The 17,506-nt window shown below is 40.7% G+C and overlaps 1 protein-coding gene and 1 pseudogene across 1 annotated transcript in view; both read left to right on the top strand.

The window, feature by feature from the left end:
* Positions 1-17,506, top strand: part of Dnah6 (dynein, axonemal, heavy chain 6) — a 213,022-nt gene that overhangs the window by 25,062 nt on the left and 170,454 nt on the right. The window contains 3 exon segments of the mRNA NM_001419792.1: positions 5,684-5,804; positions 16,028-16,179; positions 17,329-17,481. Of these exon segments, the coding sequence (NP_001406721.1) occupies positions 5,684-5,804; positions 16,028-16,179; positions 17,329-17,481 (426 nt within the window).
* LOC120102554 (U4 spliceosomal RNA) lies at positions 10,870-10,938 on the top strand (annotated as a pseudogene).

Genomic DNA, 17,506 nt, shown 5'->3' with positions numbered 1-17,506 from the left:
GCAGACTCCATGTGCACCTGCACCTAGGGTTGTGACTTAACACAGTGAAAAGATGTAGCTTGAGATCAGCAAAAGGAAACAGCAGAGAAATAAAGTCTAAGAGAACTGAGCAAGAGCCCCCAGTGCCCTCTCCCAGTAGAGACAAGTGGTGAAAACCACAGAAACTGTGGAAAGGGAGGCCGTGGTGTCTCTACATCCAAGTTCCTACTGAGTCTCACCACAGAGGCATTCCGCCTAGCATGAGCCAAGCTGCTTGGACTCCCCAGAGGGAACGCAGAAGTTCAGCATAAACCACATGTTCTCCTGAGTTATTCGACCATGAACCTCACTTTCCAGATAAATAATGATGGAGCCCTGTCTGAAACCCAGGTTTTCTGACACTGAACAAAGGTCACCTTTGCAGGCAGACCTTGCCGAGGACAACAGTTTCCGGCCTACTATGTTAACTAACCTCCACGCCAGACAGAGGAGGGTTAAGTCAACAAGCACAAACCCATCAAAAATAGTTAACAATTTTGATACCCCCACAGTTTGTGATGAAATATAAATGTATGTGAACCAAATACACCAGGAGACTCTTTCATAAGACAAAGAAACAGACCAAACACAAGTGGAACGTAATAAAGATAATGTAAATAAAATACCTTACTGTACCATTCTCATCATAAGGAAGACTGAATGGGAAAGAAGTAAGAACGGAGAAGGCATGGCCTACACAGTTAGGATGAAAAGAAATGACGTAATGAAGAAGCAAACAAATAGGCAAAAGCCCTTAGATTACTCTGAGATCACCGTGTAGATGATGGCCAGAGTAAATCTGAATAATTAGGGGGAGCCTGTATTCCATAACTAGCCACACAGAAACCTTGCCATAGAGAAAGTGATCCCTTCCAAGGAGCACTGGGCCCGTGGTCACAGAGAGGAATTTTATCAAATCTCCAAAGACCATTTTACTCTCCTGCCTTTTCCTGCCCCTCCCTTAGGATCATCTCCTCCCCTTTCGTGGTTCCCTTCTGGTTTATGACCACCCCACATACATCATACATATGCACACATATGAGGTTAGGTCTAGATTGTGTAAGGGAGAAAAACAAGTGGCGTTTGTCTACCTGTCTTGCTGAGCCGGGCTTACACGTGAGATACATGCATGTGACGTGGAGGTACCTATGACATGAAGACAGGAAGAGGGACTACTGAGAAGGGAGGGGATTAGTAAAGATGGGGGACACGAAGGAGCAGTGGGGGAGGGGACTAGAGTGGACGATAATGGTGCATATGTATAACACATGTAATGAAACTCATTACTTTGTGTAACATAAAAACATCAACTAAAATGATTTCTAAGGACCATGTATCCACAATACTATGTAAGTCGTTCTATCATATTAGAGATGCTTAAACGAAAAAGACCTCCACTCGAATAATAAAAGAGGGTAATATAAAAACAATAACGGAATAGGAAATATTAAACTATGCATGTGAATATGGAAAATTTGAAAGTTTTGTGTTAGACAGAAACCAGAATTAAATGAGTATTCTTAGTTGGAATGGCTCAGTGCAATAAAGATATCCTTTGCCCCAAATAGTTAGGCAAATTTATAATTAATCTGGTAAGATTTTATATATATGTGTGTGTGTGTGTGTGTGTGTGTGAGTGTATATATACACACACACATATATACACATATATACACTTTAAAAGAAAAGATCTTTGAAAGATAATATACTTACTTAGTATTAAATATAAGTATTATTCTACAGCTAAAAGGGTCTGGTACTGTCTCATGAATAGATATTAGATAAGTTGACTAAAAAAGAGAAGTCATCAAATAAACTCCAATACGCAGAGATTTATTAAATGCAGACTACAGTAGCAGAAGTCACTAAACACATACAGACTGATCAATAGATATAGCTGAGACCACAGGCTAGCCATGCAAAGTGTGGGCCTGGATCCTACATTATACACACTAACACGTGTATCAGCTGAAAAACATAAACCATGGGAGTCAGGGGGCCATTTAGGAAGACGAAGGGGGCTAATGGGCCAAAGTAAATGACATACACATATAAAATATCATAGTAAAGGCCATCACTTCACATCCTGAACATACACTAGCAAAACGCACTGGACAAAAATGAGTTCAAGAGGTCTTACATGCTTCAGAGAGGCTGAAGTTAATATTTACATCATTCACTTGAAAATTGCAAATTGTTTTTAACTGTTCTTACAAAAAACTAGAGGAAATTTACATTTATTAGCTCAATTTAGCGAATAAATATGCAACACACACATATCAAAACATACTTCATACCACAAGTATGTACAATTTTATATAAATGTAAAAACAAAATAATCTTTAATACACACAAAAGGAATGTATTAATCAGAAGTAAGATAATATGATGTAAGTAGAACAAAAAATGATTCAGAGGGCTAGAGAGACAGCTCAGCGGTTAAGAGCACTGGCTCCCCTTCTAAAGGACCAGGGTTCAATTCCCAGCACCCACATGACTGATCCCAACTGTCCATAACTCCAGTTCCAGGGAATCCGACATTCCATACAGACATAAATGCAGTCAAAACACCAATGCACATAAAATAAAAAAAATAATTTTTTAAAAAGTTATTCAGTTCTTTTATACTGTTCATAAGAAAAGATCATGTAGCTATGATTCTAAATGCAGATGCACTTGGGTCTAGAGAGATGGCTCAGTGGTTAAGAGCACAGACAGTTGGAGTTCCATTCCAAGCACCTATCTATGGTGACTCACCTCAAAATTACAGCTCCAGAGGAACCTACACCCCCTTCCGGCCTCTAACAAGACTCACAGATACACTCACAGGCACACAATTAAAAATAAATATTTAAAAACCTAGATTTCCTGTTGGAGCAAACTGATAAACTTGACCACATACATTTTTAATTGCAAGGTCAGAATTCTCCTCAAATAAAAGTACGTTTGCAAATTGGGAGAATGTATTTATATCATCCGTCCTGACTTGTTAAGGCATGAAGAAACTTTGCACTGGGTAACAGGATTACAGGTAGGAGGAAAAATGGTCAAAGTGTAAGGCAGAAATTTTACCAAAAATTATTAACCAAACAGCTTACTGTGAAGTCATAGAAAACTGAATTAGCATCTTTTCAACTAATATGTTAGTGAAATTAAAAGATGTGCTAAAACATTCCGTGGCTTAACCTGTGGGGAATCAAACATCCTCCACCACATTGTGGCCATGCAGAGAATAAGGAGAACTTGCGTTATATGAGAGAGAGAAAAACCGAAAAAACCAAAAATCCCAACTGAATGTACATTTGCTTTTTGGTTTAACAATGACACACCTGAAAACACAGGATCTCTGGTAGAAAAGAACATACATGAGGCTTAGCATCTTGCTTCTGATTGCAAAACATTGGAAACTACCAAAATACCCAGCCACAGGAGAATGAGTAGGCTTTGTGTGTCCCTACAGAAGAAAGATCGACAGCCAACCCAAGAGTCAGGAAGACAGCAATTAGCTGTATGGAGCGACTTCCCAGGCCATTGTTGAGTGAGCAAGCCAAGAGACAGTTTATGTCATCTGTCCTTTTTATGCCAGAAAAGGGGTTGGGGCAAATACCTATAACTCAGAGGAACTCTTCTGAGTGTAGGTCTTAATATAGTTCTAAACAAGCCTGGAGGGTGCATAAAACACAAACAAAAACAAATGAATCCAAATTAGTTGAGCAACATAACCACACTGAAGAATGCGAAGATGGGGATTAAAGCAAGTTGTTTTTATTATTATTATCATCACCATCACCATCATCATCATCACCACCACCACCACCACCACCATCATCATCATCATCATCATCATCATCATCATTGAAGGGATTGAAACTCAGGGCCTCACATAAACTTTGAATGCTGTTAGGACTTCGGCCACATAACCTTATGCTAAAACCAACTGCTAAACTTGATTTTGTCAGTGGAATTAGGGTATCGGCAATCCCAGACCACTTTCTGTGTGTTCCTCAGTTGACCAAATAAGTAAAAAACATATCGTGGGCAGTCATTACTAGTTAGGTTTCTACTGCTGTAATGAAATACCAAGACAAAAGGCAACCTGGAGAGGAAAAGGTTTATTTCAGCTTACAGTTGCAGCTCATCACTGAGGGAAGTCAGGGCAGGAAGAAGCAAGAACTAACATAGAGACCATGACTAGCTTGCTCCTTGTGGCTTGCTCTGTTGTACAAACCAGGGGTGGTACATCAGTCACCCAGGAGCACATCTATCATTAATCAAGAAAATGACCTATAGACTTGCATATAGGCAATCTCATGGGGAATCCCTCTTCTCAGATCATTCTAGCTCACAGCAAATTCATAAAGAAAAAAACAACAACACAGGAATGAAGAGATTATATATATCTTTAAAGAGTTAACAAGTTGGGAAAGCGTTGCAGTAAACATTAAAAACACCTTCAAGCCCCTTGCTAGCCGAAATCGGCGAGCTGAGCCATGTGGCATTAGCGGGATAATTTCATCTCAGTCACCAAAGCATCTCACCTGCTAAGCTCCCAATCTCTATCGCACGCTGCCACCGGCTACTGTCTGAGCCCAGCAGCAACCTCTCCATCCATCTAGTTCCCAAAGCAGGTTGCTGCCAGGCCAGTTTCATACAGACTTCTCCTATCTCGCAGCTCTCTTACTGTGGACTCCACTCACATTCCCCGCAAACGCCCCCTGCAGTCACTGTCACAACCCACACCAGTCCGACCAAATCAAAACTCTAGAAGCTTATCACTTAACAATCAGATTTAGCTAAGTAATTTATCTCAGTAAATTTACATTCTGCAAAACGTCCACACAATAAACTCAGAGCCAATTGATAATGATATAAACTGCCCACCTAGATAAGATAAACTGATCTGTAGAAATCCATCCCTTAAGAAATATTCATAACCACCTACCTGTGGCCATTTAAGGCCACACAGATCTGGGTCATCCTTTTCTGCCTCCATATTGGTTCCTTTTATTCTCCTCTCTATCCCTTTACCAAAACTCTGTCCCCTCCCCCTTTTCACTGTCCAATCATAGGCCCTGCCCCATCCTGTGCCAGCCCTCACCTGCATAAAGAGAACAATAAACAGAAAAGAGAGAAAGGCCAGAAGGAACTGAATGATTTTGCATTGAAATTGAAGTCATGATCTCATGGTTTTTATTGGCTGGAAGAAAAATAGAGATGCAATGTGGTATGCGGTGTGTGTGTGTGTGTGTGTGTGTGTGTGTGTGTGTGTGTGTGTGTTAGATTAAATTCTACTTAAGAAAAATTGCCTTGGGAGCTGGAAAGATGGCTCCGAAGTAAAAAGCACCCACTGATTCTGCAGATCCAAGTTTGATTTCCAGCACACGTGCGCGTGCGCACGCGCGCGCGCACACACACACACACACACACACACACACACACACACACACACACCAGGAAGCTCACATCTCTAAATCCTGCTGGAAGGATCAGATGCCTCTGGGCACCATGGGCACCTACACTCATGTGCACAAACTCCCATACACAGTCACACACACACACACACACACACACACACACACACACACACACACACACACATACACACCACACACCTAACTAAAAATAATAGGGAAAAATCAGTCTTGTTCATCTGTGTCCCACTTAGGAAACGATTCACTCAGCGTTTGACTCTGCACGCCTGTACGCAGCGACATTCGAAAAGTTTCAGATATTCTTCAAGGAAAATGAGAGTCTTGATCTGGAGGCACTGAAGGAGGAGGAGCCTGGTGAGTCTGCCCTTGCTAAGCACATCTGACGGAGATAACAAGATTTATCTTCTTCTGAGTTTCTGTTTGGTGGTGTTCAGTAACACGGGTAGCAACCTGAAACAGTCGTCCAGGCGAAAGGAAGGACTTTATGCACGTCTGGCACTTCCAGTGGAATCCCTCGTTTCCTCTTCTCTCAGTCCACTGTCCCCAGTGCAGTGCAGAGCGGTTCCTCATCCATCTGTGGCCTGTCTGTTGTGGTTGCCGTGAGCACCAGGGCTCTAAGACCTGTGTGCCTTACAAAGAGTTGAAAGGGATGGGGAATTCTGTCATTTCTGCTGGGCAAGGCTTAGGAGAAGCTCTCTGTCTCGGAAATTCAAGTTGCATTTTAATTCTGATACCTGGTAAGGATGAGCAACAACTCTTGATGTTGAATTAAGACCCAAGGGAAACCCATTCCATTGGAGACCAGAGAGATGGCTCAGAGGTCGGAGCATGGGCTGCTCTTCTGTCACGGAGTACACTTACAGACATGTGGCCAAAAACCCAAACATATTTAAGTTAGAAAAACAATCTATACTACTCAGTGACATTTCAGAGAAGCTTGACGGTACAGGAGTTCAATGTGTTTCACAGGATGCCTTTTCTAAAGCATGAAGCACATGGACTTTTTATCTTATGAACTGACATTATAGCATTTTATTTTCAGAAAACAATCATCTGAATTTTATTTTATAAAATATGGTTTTTGAACACAGAGTAGATCTATTACAAATAAAGAGCTTAATAGTTTATATCATCCAACTCACAGAGGTTAAATTTAGGTTCTTGAGTACGCACTGAGCTACACTGACAGCCTATGGTATTCTTATGGTTTTATGATGTATCTGGGATCTTCTGCAAGAACAGGCATTGATTCTCCTCCTCATCCTTGTCCTCGTCCTCATCTTCCTCCTCTTCTTCCTCCTCCTCCTCCTCTTCCTCCTCCTCCTCCTCCTCCTCCTCCCCACCCCTAACTGTAGCTGTATTTACTGATGGGTCCAGGACCCCTGGTGAGGCTGTGGCGAGGAGGAGCAAAGGATGATGTAGGGCGTGTTGAACACTTCGTGATGGAACTGCTTCCAGACTAGGCGAGGGGAAGGCGAGGCCTCAAGCACATGGCCACACCCCATTGTCCCAGGACAGAGGTAGATGACCTGCTTCTTACATGCCTTAACTTTAAATACTCTGAACAAGACTCCTTTTTTCAACCAATGCTAGATTGCTTAAGATGCCAAGTGGGGACCCACTTTAGAAAACAAAACACGCATATGCTGCCACCACACCCAGTCAGTACTGCTGGTGCCAATAAGTGCTTGCTGACAGGACCCAGATCTGGGTGTCTTGTGAGAGGCTTTGCCAGAGCCCTACTGATACAGATGAGGATGGTTGTAGCTAACTGTTGGACTGAACAAGGGGACCCCAGTGGAGAAGTTAGAGAAAAGACTGAAGGAGCTGAAGGGGTTTGCAATCGCTTAGGAAGAACAACAATATCAACCAACCAGAACCCCCAGAGCTTCCATGGACTAAACTACCAACCAATGAGTAATGGAGGGACCCATGGCTTCAGCTGTATATGTAGCAAAGGATGTCATTGTCCAGCATCAAGAGGAGGAAAAGCCCTGGGTCCTGTGAAGGCTCATTTCCACAATGTAGGGGCATGCCAGGGTGTGGAGGTTGGAATGGGTGAGTATGAGTGGGAGCATCCTCATAGAAGCAGGGGAGGGGGGAAAGGGGATAACATTTGAAATGTAAATACATAAAATATTCAAGAAAAATACAATTATTTAAAAAAATTGATCAAACCCATTTACTCTGCCCCTTGGCTATACTGTCACATGATGCGGGTTTTGTTTGGCCATTTAAAACAAAAACTTTTATTGATTCTCTGGTTGGTTGGTTAGTTGGTTGGGTTTTTATTGTTGTTGTTGTTGTTGTTTTGGTTTGGTTTGGTTTGGTTTTTGGTTTTTGTACTGGGATGAGCTCACAGGATCTCAAGGAAGTAAATAGTGCCTTGGACTGCTTGGCACAGCATCATGGTGACAATAACATCGTAGAGCCTGGCACTTGAACACAAAGTAGGCCTAATTCAAATAAGCAGTTTAATCAATAAGATCTTTTTTTCGTTTATTGGATTTTTATTTACATTTTAAATGTTATACCCTTTCCTGGCTTCCCCTCCATAAACCCCACTATCCCATACCCCTCACCCCCATAAGATCTTATAAGGTAGCTAAAATTCCAGAGACACTAGAAGGTATAATACAAAGAAATAAAACAAAACAAAAATAAGCCTATAATGTAGAATTACATATATATTTAAAGAATGTTTATTTTTTATCAATAGCATGATAAAAAACATATCGAAGCCAGACATGCCTAAAATCTAACATTTAGGAGGCTGAGACCAGATGTTGATGAGTTGTAGGCCAGCCTTGGCTAAAGTGAGACAGTACCTCAAAAACCAAAACAGCAGCTTATGATAATAAATATAATAATCTAATAATAATAATAACAATAATAATGATAATTTGACTTCTGGTTTCTGCCTGTGCCTGGAGCTGACCCAATCCCACAGCTTTCTGTACCTAAATCCCATCGGGGAGAGAGCTAGATTCTTAGAAGTGCAGACAATCCTAAGAACCCAGGGGAGACCACCACTTCTGCTCACATTCCTGGCCCAAGAGGAACCCGCCCAGAGCCCTCTGGACACAAGAACCTAGGAGCAGTCAGGGAGAGCATCCTTCTGGTCTCTGCCTGCACTCAGAGATGAAAGCCAACCGCCAGGAGCACTGACACACCTGAGAGCAGAGGTAAGACCAACTCTTCTGCTCCAAGGGACCCACCTGGAGCCCTCAGGACACACCAACGCAGGAGCAGCCTGGGAAAGGACCCTTCCAGTTTCTGCCTGTGCCCAGAGCTGACCCGGTTCCACAGCTCTCTGTACCTAGGTCCCTCTGGGAGAAAGCTGGTCTCCAAGAGTGCTGACATACAGGCTTACAGGAGGGTCAAGCCACTGTCAGACAGCAAAACCAGCTAACACCAGAGAAAACATGATGTTGAGAGGCAAGCTCAGGAACCTAAGCAACAGAAATTGAGACTACGTGGCATCATCAGAGCCCAGTTTTCCCACCACAGCAAATAATGGATATCCAAACACACCAGAAAAGCAAGATTTGGATTTAAAATCGTATAATGATGATAGAGGACTTTAAGAAGGACACAAATAACTCTCTTAAAGAAATACAGGACAACACAGGTAAACAAGTAGAAGCCCTTGAAGAAGAAACACAAAAACCACTTAAAGAATTACAGGAAAACACAAACAGGTGAAGGAATTGAACAAAACCATCCAGGTTTTCCATCTACAAATGGAAATAGAAACAATAAAGAAAGCACAAAGGGAGACAACCCTAGAGATAGAAAACCTAGGAAAGAGATCAGGAGTCATAGACACAAGCATCACCAATAGAATACAAGAGATAGAAGAGAGAATCTCAGGGGCAGAAGATACCATAGAAAACACTGACACAACCATCAAAGAAAAATATAAAACACAAAAAGCTCCTAACCTAAAACATACAGGAAATCCAGGACACAATGAGAAGATCAAACCTAAGGATAATAGGTGTAGAAGAGAGTGAAGACTCCCAAATTAAGAGGCCAATTAATAACTTCAAAATTAAAGAAAAAAACTTCCCTAAGCTAAAGAAAGAGATGCCCATAAACATAAAAGAAGCCTACAGAACTCCAAATAGATTGGACCAGAAAAGAAGTTCCTTCCATCACATAATAGTCAAAACACAAAACTCACAAAACAAAGAAAGAATATTAAAAGCAGTAAGGGAAAAAGGTCAAGTAACAAATAAAGGCAGACCTATAAGAATTATACTAGACTTCTCATTAGAGACTATGAAAGCCAGAAGATCCTGGGCAGATGTCATACAGACCCTCAGAGAACACAAATGCCAGTCCAGGCTACTATATCCAGTAAAACTCTCAATTGCCATAGATGGAGAAACCAAGATATTCCATGACAAAGCCAAATTTATACAATATCTTTCTACAAATCCAGCCCTACAAAGGATAATGGATGGAAAACTCCAACACAACGAGGGAAACTACACCCTAGAAAAAGCAATAAAATAATCTTCTTGCAACAAACCCAAAAGAAGAGAGCCACACAAACATAATTCCACCTCTAACAACAAAAATAAAAAGAAACAATAATCAGTATTCCTCAATATCTCTTAATATCAATGGACTCAATTCCCCCCCAAAAAAGAGATAGACTAACAAACTGGATACTAAAAGAGGACCTAGCATTTTGCTGCATACGGGAAACACACCTCAGTGACAAAGATAGAAACTAGCTCAGAGTAAAAGGTTGGAAAACAATTTTCTGAGCAAATGGTCCCAAGAAACAAGCCAGGTAGCCATTCTAATATCAAATAAAATTGACTTTCAACCAAAAGTTATTTAAAAAGATAAGAAAAGACACTTCTTATTCATCAAAGGAAAAATCCACCAAGATGAACTCTCAATCCTGAATATCTATGCTCCAAATGCAAGGGCACCTACATTCAAAAAAGAAACCTTACTAAAGCTCAGAGCACACATTGTACCTCACAAAATAGTAGTGGAAGACTAAAACACCTTACTCTCATCAACGGACAGATCATGGAAACAGAAATTAAACAAAGACATAGAAAAACTAACAAAAGTTATGAACCAAATGGATTTAACAAATATCTATAGAATATACAAAATAATATACCTTCTTCTCAGTACCTCATGGTACCTTCTCCAAAACTGACCATATAATCAGTCAAAAAATAGGCCTCAACAGATACAATAAGGTTGAAATAATCCCATGCATCCTATCAGATCACTATGGACTAAGGCTGGTGTTCAATAACAATAAAAATGAGAGAAAACACATATATACATGGAAGTTGAACAAAGCTCTATTCAATAATAACTAGGACAAGGAAGAGATAAAGAAAGAAATTAAGGACTTTTTAGAATTTAATGAAAAGGAAGGCATAGCTTTGTGCAGTGGCAGTATCGTAGCCAATGAGGTTTATCTAAGGCACGATTCTTGCTAATTGACAAGGAAGGCACAACATCCCCTAACTTATGGGACACAATGAAAGCAGTACTAAGAGGAAACTCATAGCTCTGAGTGCCTACAAAAAGAAACTGGAGAGAGCATACTCTATCAACTTGATAGCACACCTAAAAGCTCTAGAACGAAAAGAAACAAACACACCCAAGAGGAGTAGAAGGCAGGAAATAAACTCAGGGCTGAAATCAACCAAGTAGAAACAAAAAGGACTATACAAAGAAACCAGGAACTGGTTCTTTGTGAAAACCAACAAGATAGATAAACCCTTAGCCAGACTAACAAGAGGGCACACAGAGAGTATCCAAATTAACAAAATCAGAAATGAAAAGGGAGACATAACAAAATCTGAGGAAATTCAAAAAATCATCAGATCCTACTACAAAAGCCTATAGTCAACAACACTGGAAAATCTAGAGGAAATGGACAATTTTCTAGAAAGATACAAAGTACCAAAGTTAAGTCAAGATCAGATAAACCATCTAAATAATATCACAACTCCTAAAGAAATTGAATCAGTTATTAAAAGTCTCCCAACCAAAAAGAGCCCAGGACCAGATGAGTTTAGTGCAGAATTCTATTGGACCTTCATAGAAGACCTCATACCAATATTATCCAAACTATTCCACAAAATAGAAACAGACAGAGCACTACCAAATGCCTTCCATGAAGCCACAATTACTCTTTTTTTCTCATCTTTATTAAATTGTGTATTTCTTATTTACATTTCAAATGTTATTCCCTTTCCTGATTTCCAGGCCAACATCCCCCTAACCCCTACCCCTCCCCTTCTATATGTGTGTGTTCCCCTCCCCATCCTCCCCCATTACCGCCCTCCCCCCCAAGAATCCCGTTTACTGGTGGTCCAGTCTTGGCAGGACCAAGGGCTTCCCCTTCCACTGGTGCTCTTACTAGTCTATTCATTTCTACCTATGCAGTTGGAGTCCAGGGTCAGTCCATGTATAGTCTTTGGGTAGTAGCTTAGTCCCTGGAAGTTCTGGTTGGTTGGCATTGTTGTTCATATAGGGTCTCAAGCCCCTTCAGCTCTTTCAGTCCTTTCTCTGATTCCTTCAACGGGGGTCCCATCTCAGTTCAGTGGTTTGCTGCTGGCATTCGCCTCTGTATTTGCTGTATTCTGGCTGTGTCTCTCAGGAGAGATCTACATCCAGTTCCTGTCAGCCTGCACTTGCCACAATTACTCTTATACCTAAACCACACAGAGACCCAACACAGAAAGAGAACTTCAGACCAATTTCCCTTATGAATATTGACACAAAATACTCCATAAAATTCTTGCAAACCAAATCCAAGAACACATCAAAACGATAATCCATCATGATCAAGTAGGCTTCATCCAAGGGATCCAGGGATGGTTCAATATACAAAAATCCATCAACATAATCCAATATATAAACAAACTGAAAGAAAAAACCAACACGATCATCTCATTAGATGCTGAGAAAGCATTTGACAAAATTCAACACCCCTTCATGATAAAAGTCTTGGAAAAATCAGGAATTTAAGGCCCATACCTAAACATAGTAAAAGCAATATACAGCAAACCAGTAGCTAACATTAAACTAAATGGAGAAAAACTTGAAGCAATCCCACTAAAATCAGGGACTAGACAAGGCCGCCCACTCTCTCCCTACTTATTCAGTATAGTACTCGAAGTCCTAGCCACAGCAATCAGACAACAAAAGGAGGCCAAAGGGATATAAATTGGAAAGGGAAAGTCAAAATATCACTATTTGCAGATGATATGATAGTTCTACCAATGATCTACTAATCTTGATAAACAAGTTCAGCAAAGTGACTGGATATAAAATTAACTCAAACAAATCAGTACCCTTCCTCTACTCAAAAGATAAACACACGGAGAAAGAAATTAGGAAATGACATCCTTCACAATAGTCATAAATAACATAAAATACCTCGGTGTGACTCTAATCAAGCAAGTAAAAGATCTGTATGACAAGAACTTCAAGTTTCTGAAGAAAGAAATTGAAGATCTCAAAAGATGGAACGATCTCCCATGCTCATGGATTGGCAGAATTGATATAATAAAATGACCAGCTTGTCAGAAGCAATTTGCAGATTCAATGCAATCCCCATCAAAATTCCAACTCAATTCTTCATAGAGATAGAAAGAGCAATTTGTAAATTCTTTTGGAATAACAAAAAAAACCAGGATAGTGAAAACTATCCTCAACAATAAAAGAACTCCTGGGGAAATCACCATCCCTGACCTCAAGGTGTATTACAGAGCTATAGTGATAAAAACAGTATGGTATTGGTACCAAGACAGGCAGGTAGATCGATGTAATAGAACCTCCACACCTATGGTCACTTGATCTTTGACAAAGGAGCTAAAACCCTCCAATGGAAAAAAGACAGCATTTTCCACAAATGGTGCTGGTTCAACTGGAGGTCAGCATGTAGAAGAATGCAGATCGATCCATGCTTATCACCCTGTACAAAGCTTAAGTCCAAGTGTATCAAGGACCTCCACATCAAACCAGATACACTCAAACTAATAGAAGAAAAAGTGGGGAAGAGCCTCGAACACATGGGCACTGGGGAAATTTTCCTGAACAAAACACCAGTGGCTTATGCTCTAAGATCAAGAATCGACAAAAGGGACCTCATAAAATTGCAAAGCTTCTGCAAGGCAAAGGACACTGTCATTAGGACAAAAACAGCAACCAGCATATTGGGGAAAGTTGTTCACCAATCCTATGTCTGATAGAGGGCTAATATCCAATATATACAAAGAACTCAACAAGTTAAACTCCAGAGAATCAAATAAACCCATGAAATATGGGGTACAGAGCTAAACAAAGAATTCTCAGCTGAAGAATATGGATGACTGAGAAGCACCTAAAGAAATGTTCAACATCCTTAGTCGTCAGGGAAATGCAAATCAAAACAATGCTGAGATTCCACCTCACACCAGTCAGAATGGCTAAGATCAAAAACTCAGGTGATAACAGATGCTGGTGAGGATGTGGAGAATGAGGAACACTCCTCCATTGTTGGTGGGATTGCAAGCTGGTACAACCACTCTAGAAATCAGTCTGGAGGTTCCTCAGAAAATTGGACATAGTACTACCTAAGGACCCAGCTACCACTCCTGGGCATATTCCCAAAAAATGCACCAACATATAACAAGGACATCCTCCACTATGTTCATAGCAGCCTTATTTTTAATAGCCAGAAACCTGGAAGAATCCAGATGTCCTTCAACAGAGGAATAGATACAGAAAATATGGTACATCTACACAATGGAGTACTACTTAGCTATTAAAAACAATGACTTCATGAAATTCATAGGCAAATGGATGGAACTAGAAAATATTATCCTGTGTGAGGTAACCCAATAACAAAAAACCACAAATGTATGCACTCATTGACAATTAGATATTAGCCCAAAAGCATGGATTACCCAAGACACAATCCACAGACCACACGAAGCTCAAGAAGAAGGACAACCAAAGTGCAGATGCTTCAGTCCTTCTTAAAAGGGGGAAATATTCATAGGAGATATGGAGACAAAGTCTGGAACAGAGACTGAAGGAATGGCCATTCAGAGCATGCCCCACCTGGGGATCCAGCCCATACACATACAGCCACCAAACCCAGACAATATTGCTGATGCCAACAAGTGCATGCTGACAGGAGCCTGATATAGCTGTCTCCTGAGAGGCTCTGCCAGATCATGACAAATACAGAGGCAAATGCTAGCAGCCAACCACTGAACTGAGAACGGGGTCCCCATTGGAGGAATTAAAGAAAGGATTGAAGGAACTGAAGGGGCTTGCAACCCCATAAGACTATACCAACCAACCAGAGGGAGTAAACCACTACCCAAAGACTATACATGGACTGACCCATGGCTCCAGCTGCGTATTTAGCAAGGATGACCTTTTTGGACACCAGTTGTAGGAGAAGCCCTTGGTCTTGCTAAGGCTGGATCCCCACCCCCACCCCCCAGTATAGGGTAATGTCAGGGCAAGGAGGTGGAAAGCAGGGGTGGCTGGGTGGGGGAACACCCTCATACAAGAAGGGGGAGAAGAGATGGGCTAGGGGATTTATGGATGGGAAACTGGGAAAGGAAATAAAATTTGGAATGTAAATTTTAAAAATCCAATAAAAATAAATAAATAAATAAATAAATAAATAAAATATTATCTATCAGAATAAATACCAGCATAAAGAATGAACATCAGCTTTTCTGTCATCCCCAAAAATGTTAGAATGAGAGCAATCTGTAATCCTTACTTTTAAATATCTGCAAGAGCTCTATTATGCAAAAGAGAATCAAATGCTGATTAAAATTACAACTTATTTGATAAATATATCCTTCATGACTCAAAATTCTCCATATCTTCAAATTGCTGGTATTCTCAGTTTCAGATCACAAAGAATACATTTGAAGCAAATACTAATAAAAATAGTAATAATTTGAGGGTACTTATATTTCCACTGATCCCAGTTGGTTAGAAAAGGGGAAATGGAAACAGCAAGATTATCAAAACACAGCCTTGGCACACACTGTAAAAGTTAGCTGTTGTTAAACACACAGGGCATCGTTTCCCATGCCTGAAGTGTTTCTCTTATTTCGGCAACTGTTTCCTGACACTCGGACCTTTATTTTTCTCAAGACAATAAATTCCCAGGGAACAACCAACTTACCCGCTCCTGAATTTCGTCAAGGAACACTAAGCTGTTAACGTATTCGATGGTAGTAGTTGGCACAAACTTGAGTTTATACTCGGCACAGCTTTACCCCCAGGAGAGAGAGAGCTCTATTTATAATCTCAAACTTAAGGATGGTTTATATAATGTAGCATAAATTACATGTGGTAGATGTATATGGCTCTAACCACCCTCTGGCTGAGTTAGTCTGCCGTCAGCGGAGAATAAGGATCCCACTCACTCATACCCTTGCCTGCTTCACGTCTGTGGCTGTTGCTAATTGACTGCCCTTCGGGCTGCAGTGGTTTTTAATCTACCGTAGGCTGCTGCTTTAAAATCTAGTGTGAAAGATAATATAACTTATGCATCTTGTTTTCCGTAGATGTCGAATTCTTCAGTTCCCAGCTGGAAAAATATCACAAACAGCACAAGGACTCGGTAGCCTTGAAACCCACCCGAAATGTAGGCCTGCTGCTTATTGATACCAAGCAGCTGAAGGAGAAGCTAATCCCATCACCACTGCGGTGCTTGGAAGTAAGTGTGAGCTAGAGAAGATTGTGTGTGTGTGTGTGTGTGAGTGTGTATGTGTGTGAGTGTGTGTGTGTGTGCACACACATGCAAATAAAGGATCACCAATATCCTTATGGTAGCTTCAACATTTACAATACACAAATCAATATTTTTCTTTTTAATGTATGAAATATTTGCAGACACCATAATTAAAACGATAAGAAGAGTAGGCACCATAAGTGTTTCTTTGACTATAACATTTACAGTGTACTGAATGTTTTCTTCTGGCCCCCAAGGGCACCAGCCACATGCATCCTGTACATATATACATGCAGGCAAAACACCAATACGCAACCTCTTTTATAAAAAGATAAAATTGGGACAAGTACAAATTAATGTCAACAATTTTTTAGCACAACCAACATACCAAGTCAAAGAAAACAAAACTCAAACTTAGGTGATTGGAAAACTGCATTCGTAAATGTCCAGAAATTGAGTGACCACCCAGTGTCCCTGGAAAGCATCTGGACACTCGGTTTCTTTTGTCCTTTCTAAGCGCCAGATGCCATCATGCTAAAGTGAGCATGGCCTCGTGTTTGTGAAATGGTGGTTGAAAGGTTCCACAGGCCAGGTATTTCCTTAGCTATATAAAAGGAGAAAGAAGAGATTGAGGTTTTAAGCACACATTACATATTTCCCACAGCCCTAAAAAAAAAAAATCACAGTCAGAGGTCCACCTAATCTAGTCACTTTGTTCAAAAGAAACTTTGCCCATAGTCACCCTGGAATCAATCAAACTTTATCTTTGTTCCTGGAGAGGAGATCAGTTTCTTCCAAACACCATGGTTGCTCCCCAATAGGAAAAGAGTGGACCTGGGCCTGAAGGTGAGGGTGTCAGTCCTCTGTGTAACACAGAGGAGCAGAAGACATTTCAGAAGGTGTCAGGGCACTGAGCACACTGTCCCATAAGCTTTGTGCTTCGAGTGACTGTCAAAATCTGGCTTCGTGCTTGATGCATTTGGTAAGTAGTTATTTAATGACCATTGTCTTCACACACTCCTGATTCACATACCCCCTGATTCAACGCCTGTCAAGACTTCTTAAACTATGTAATAAAGCAGAAATACCCAATTCGCCAGTATTTTTTTTTTTGTCTTCCTTTTTATTCGTTAGGTGCTAAATCTCATGCTTCCCCGTTTGAGCAAGAAAAAGGTGGATGCTATCATCTCAGAGGCACAAGATGCAGAGTATAAACTCGAGTTTGTGCCAACCACCACCATCGAGTACGTTAACAGCTTAGTGTTCCTTGACGAAATTCAGGAGCGGGTAAGTTGATTGTTCCCTGGGAATT

Source organism: Rattus norvegicus, chromosome 4 (assembly GCF_021556685.1).
Source record: "Rattus norvegicus strain SHRSP/BbbUtx chromosome 4, alternate assembly SHRSP_T2T, whole genome shotgun sequence".
Lineage (NCBI taxonomy): Eukaryota > Metazoa > Chordata > Mammalia > Rodentia > Muridae > Rattus > Rattus norvegicus.
Note: the sequence above shows the minus strand (reverse complement) of the source record. Positions and strands in the feature narration are given on the sequence as shown.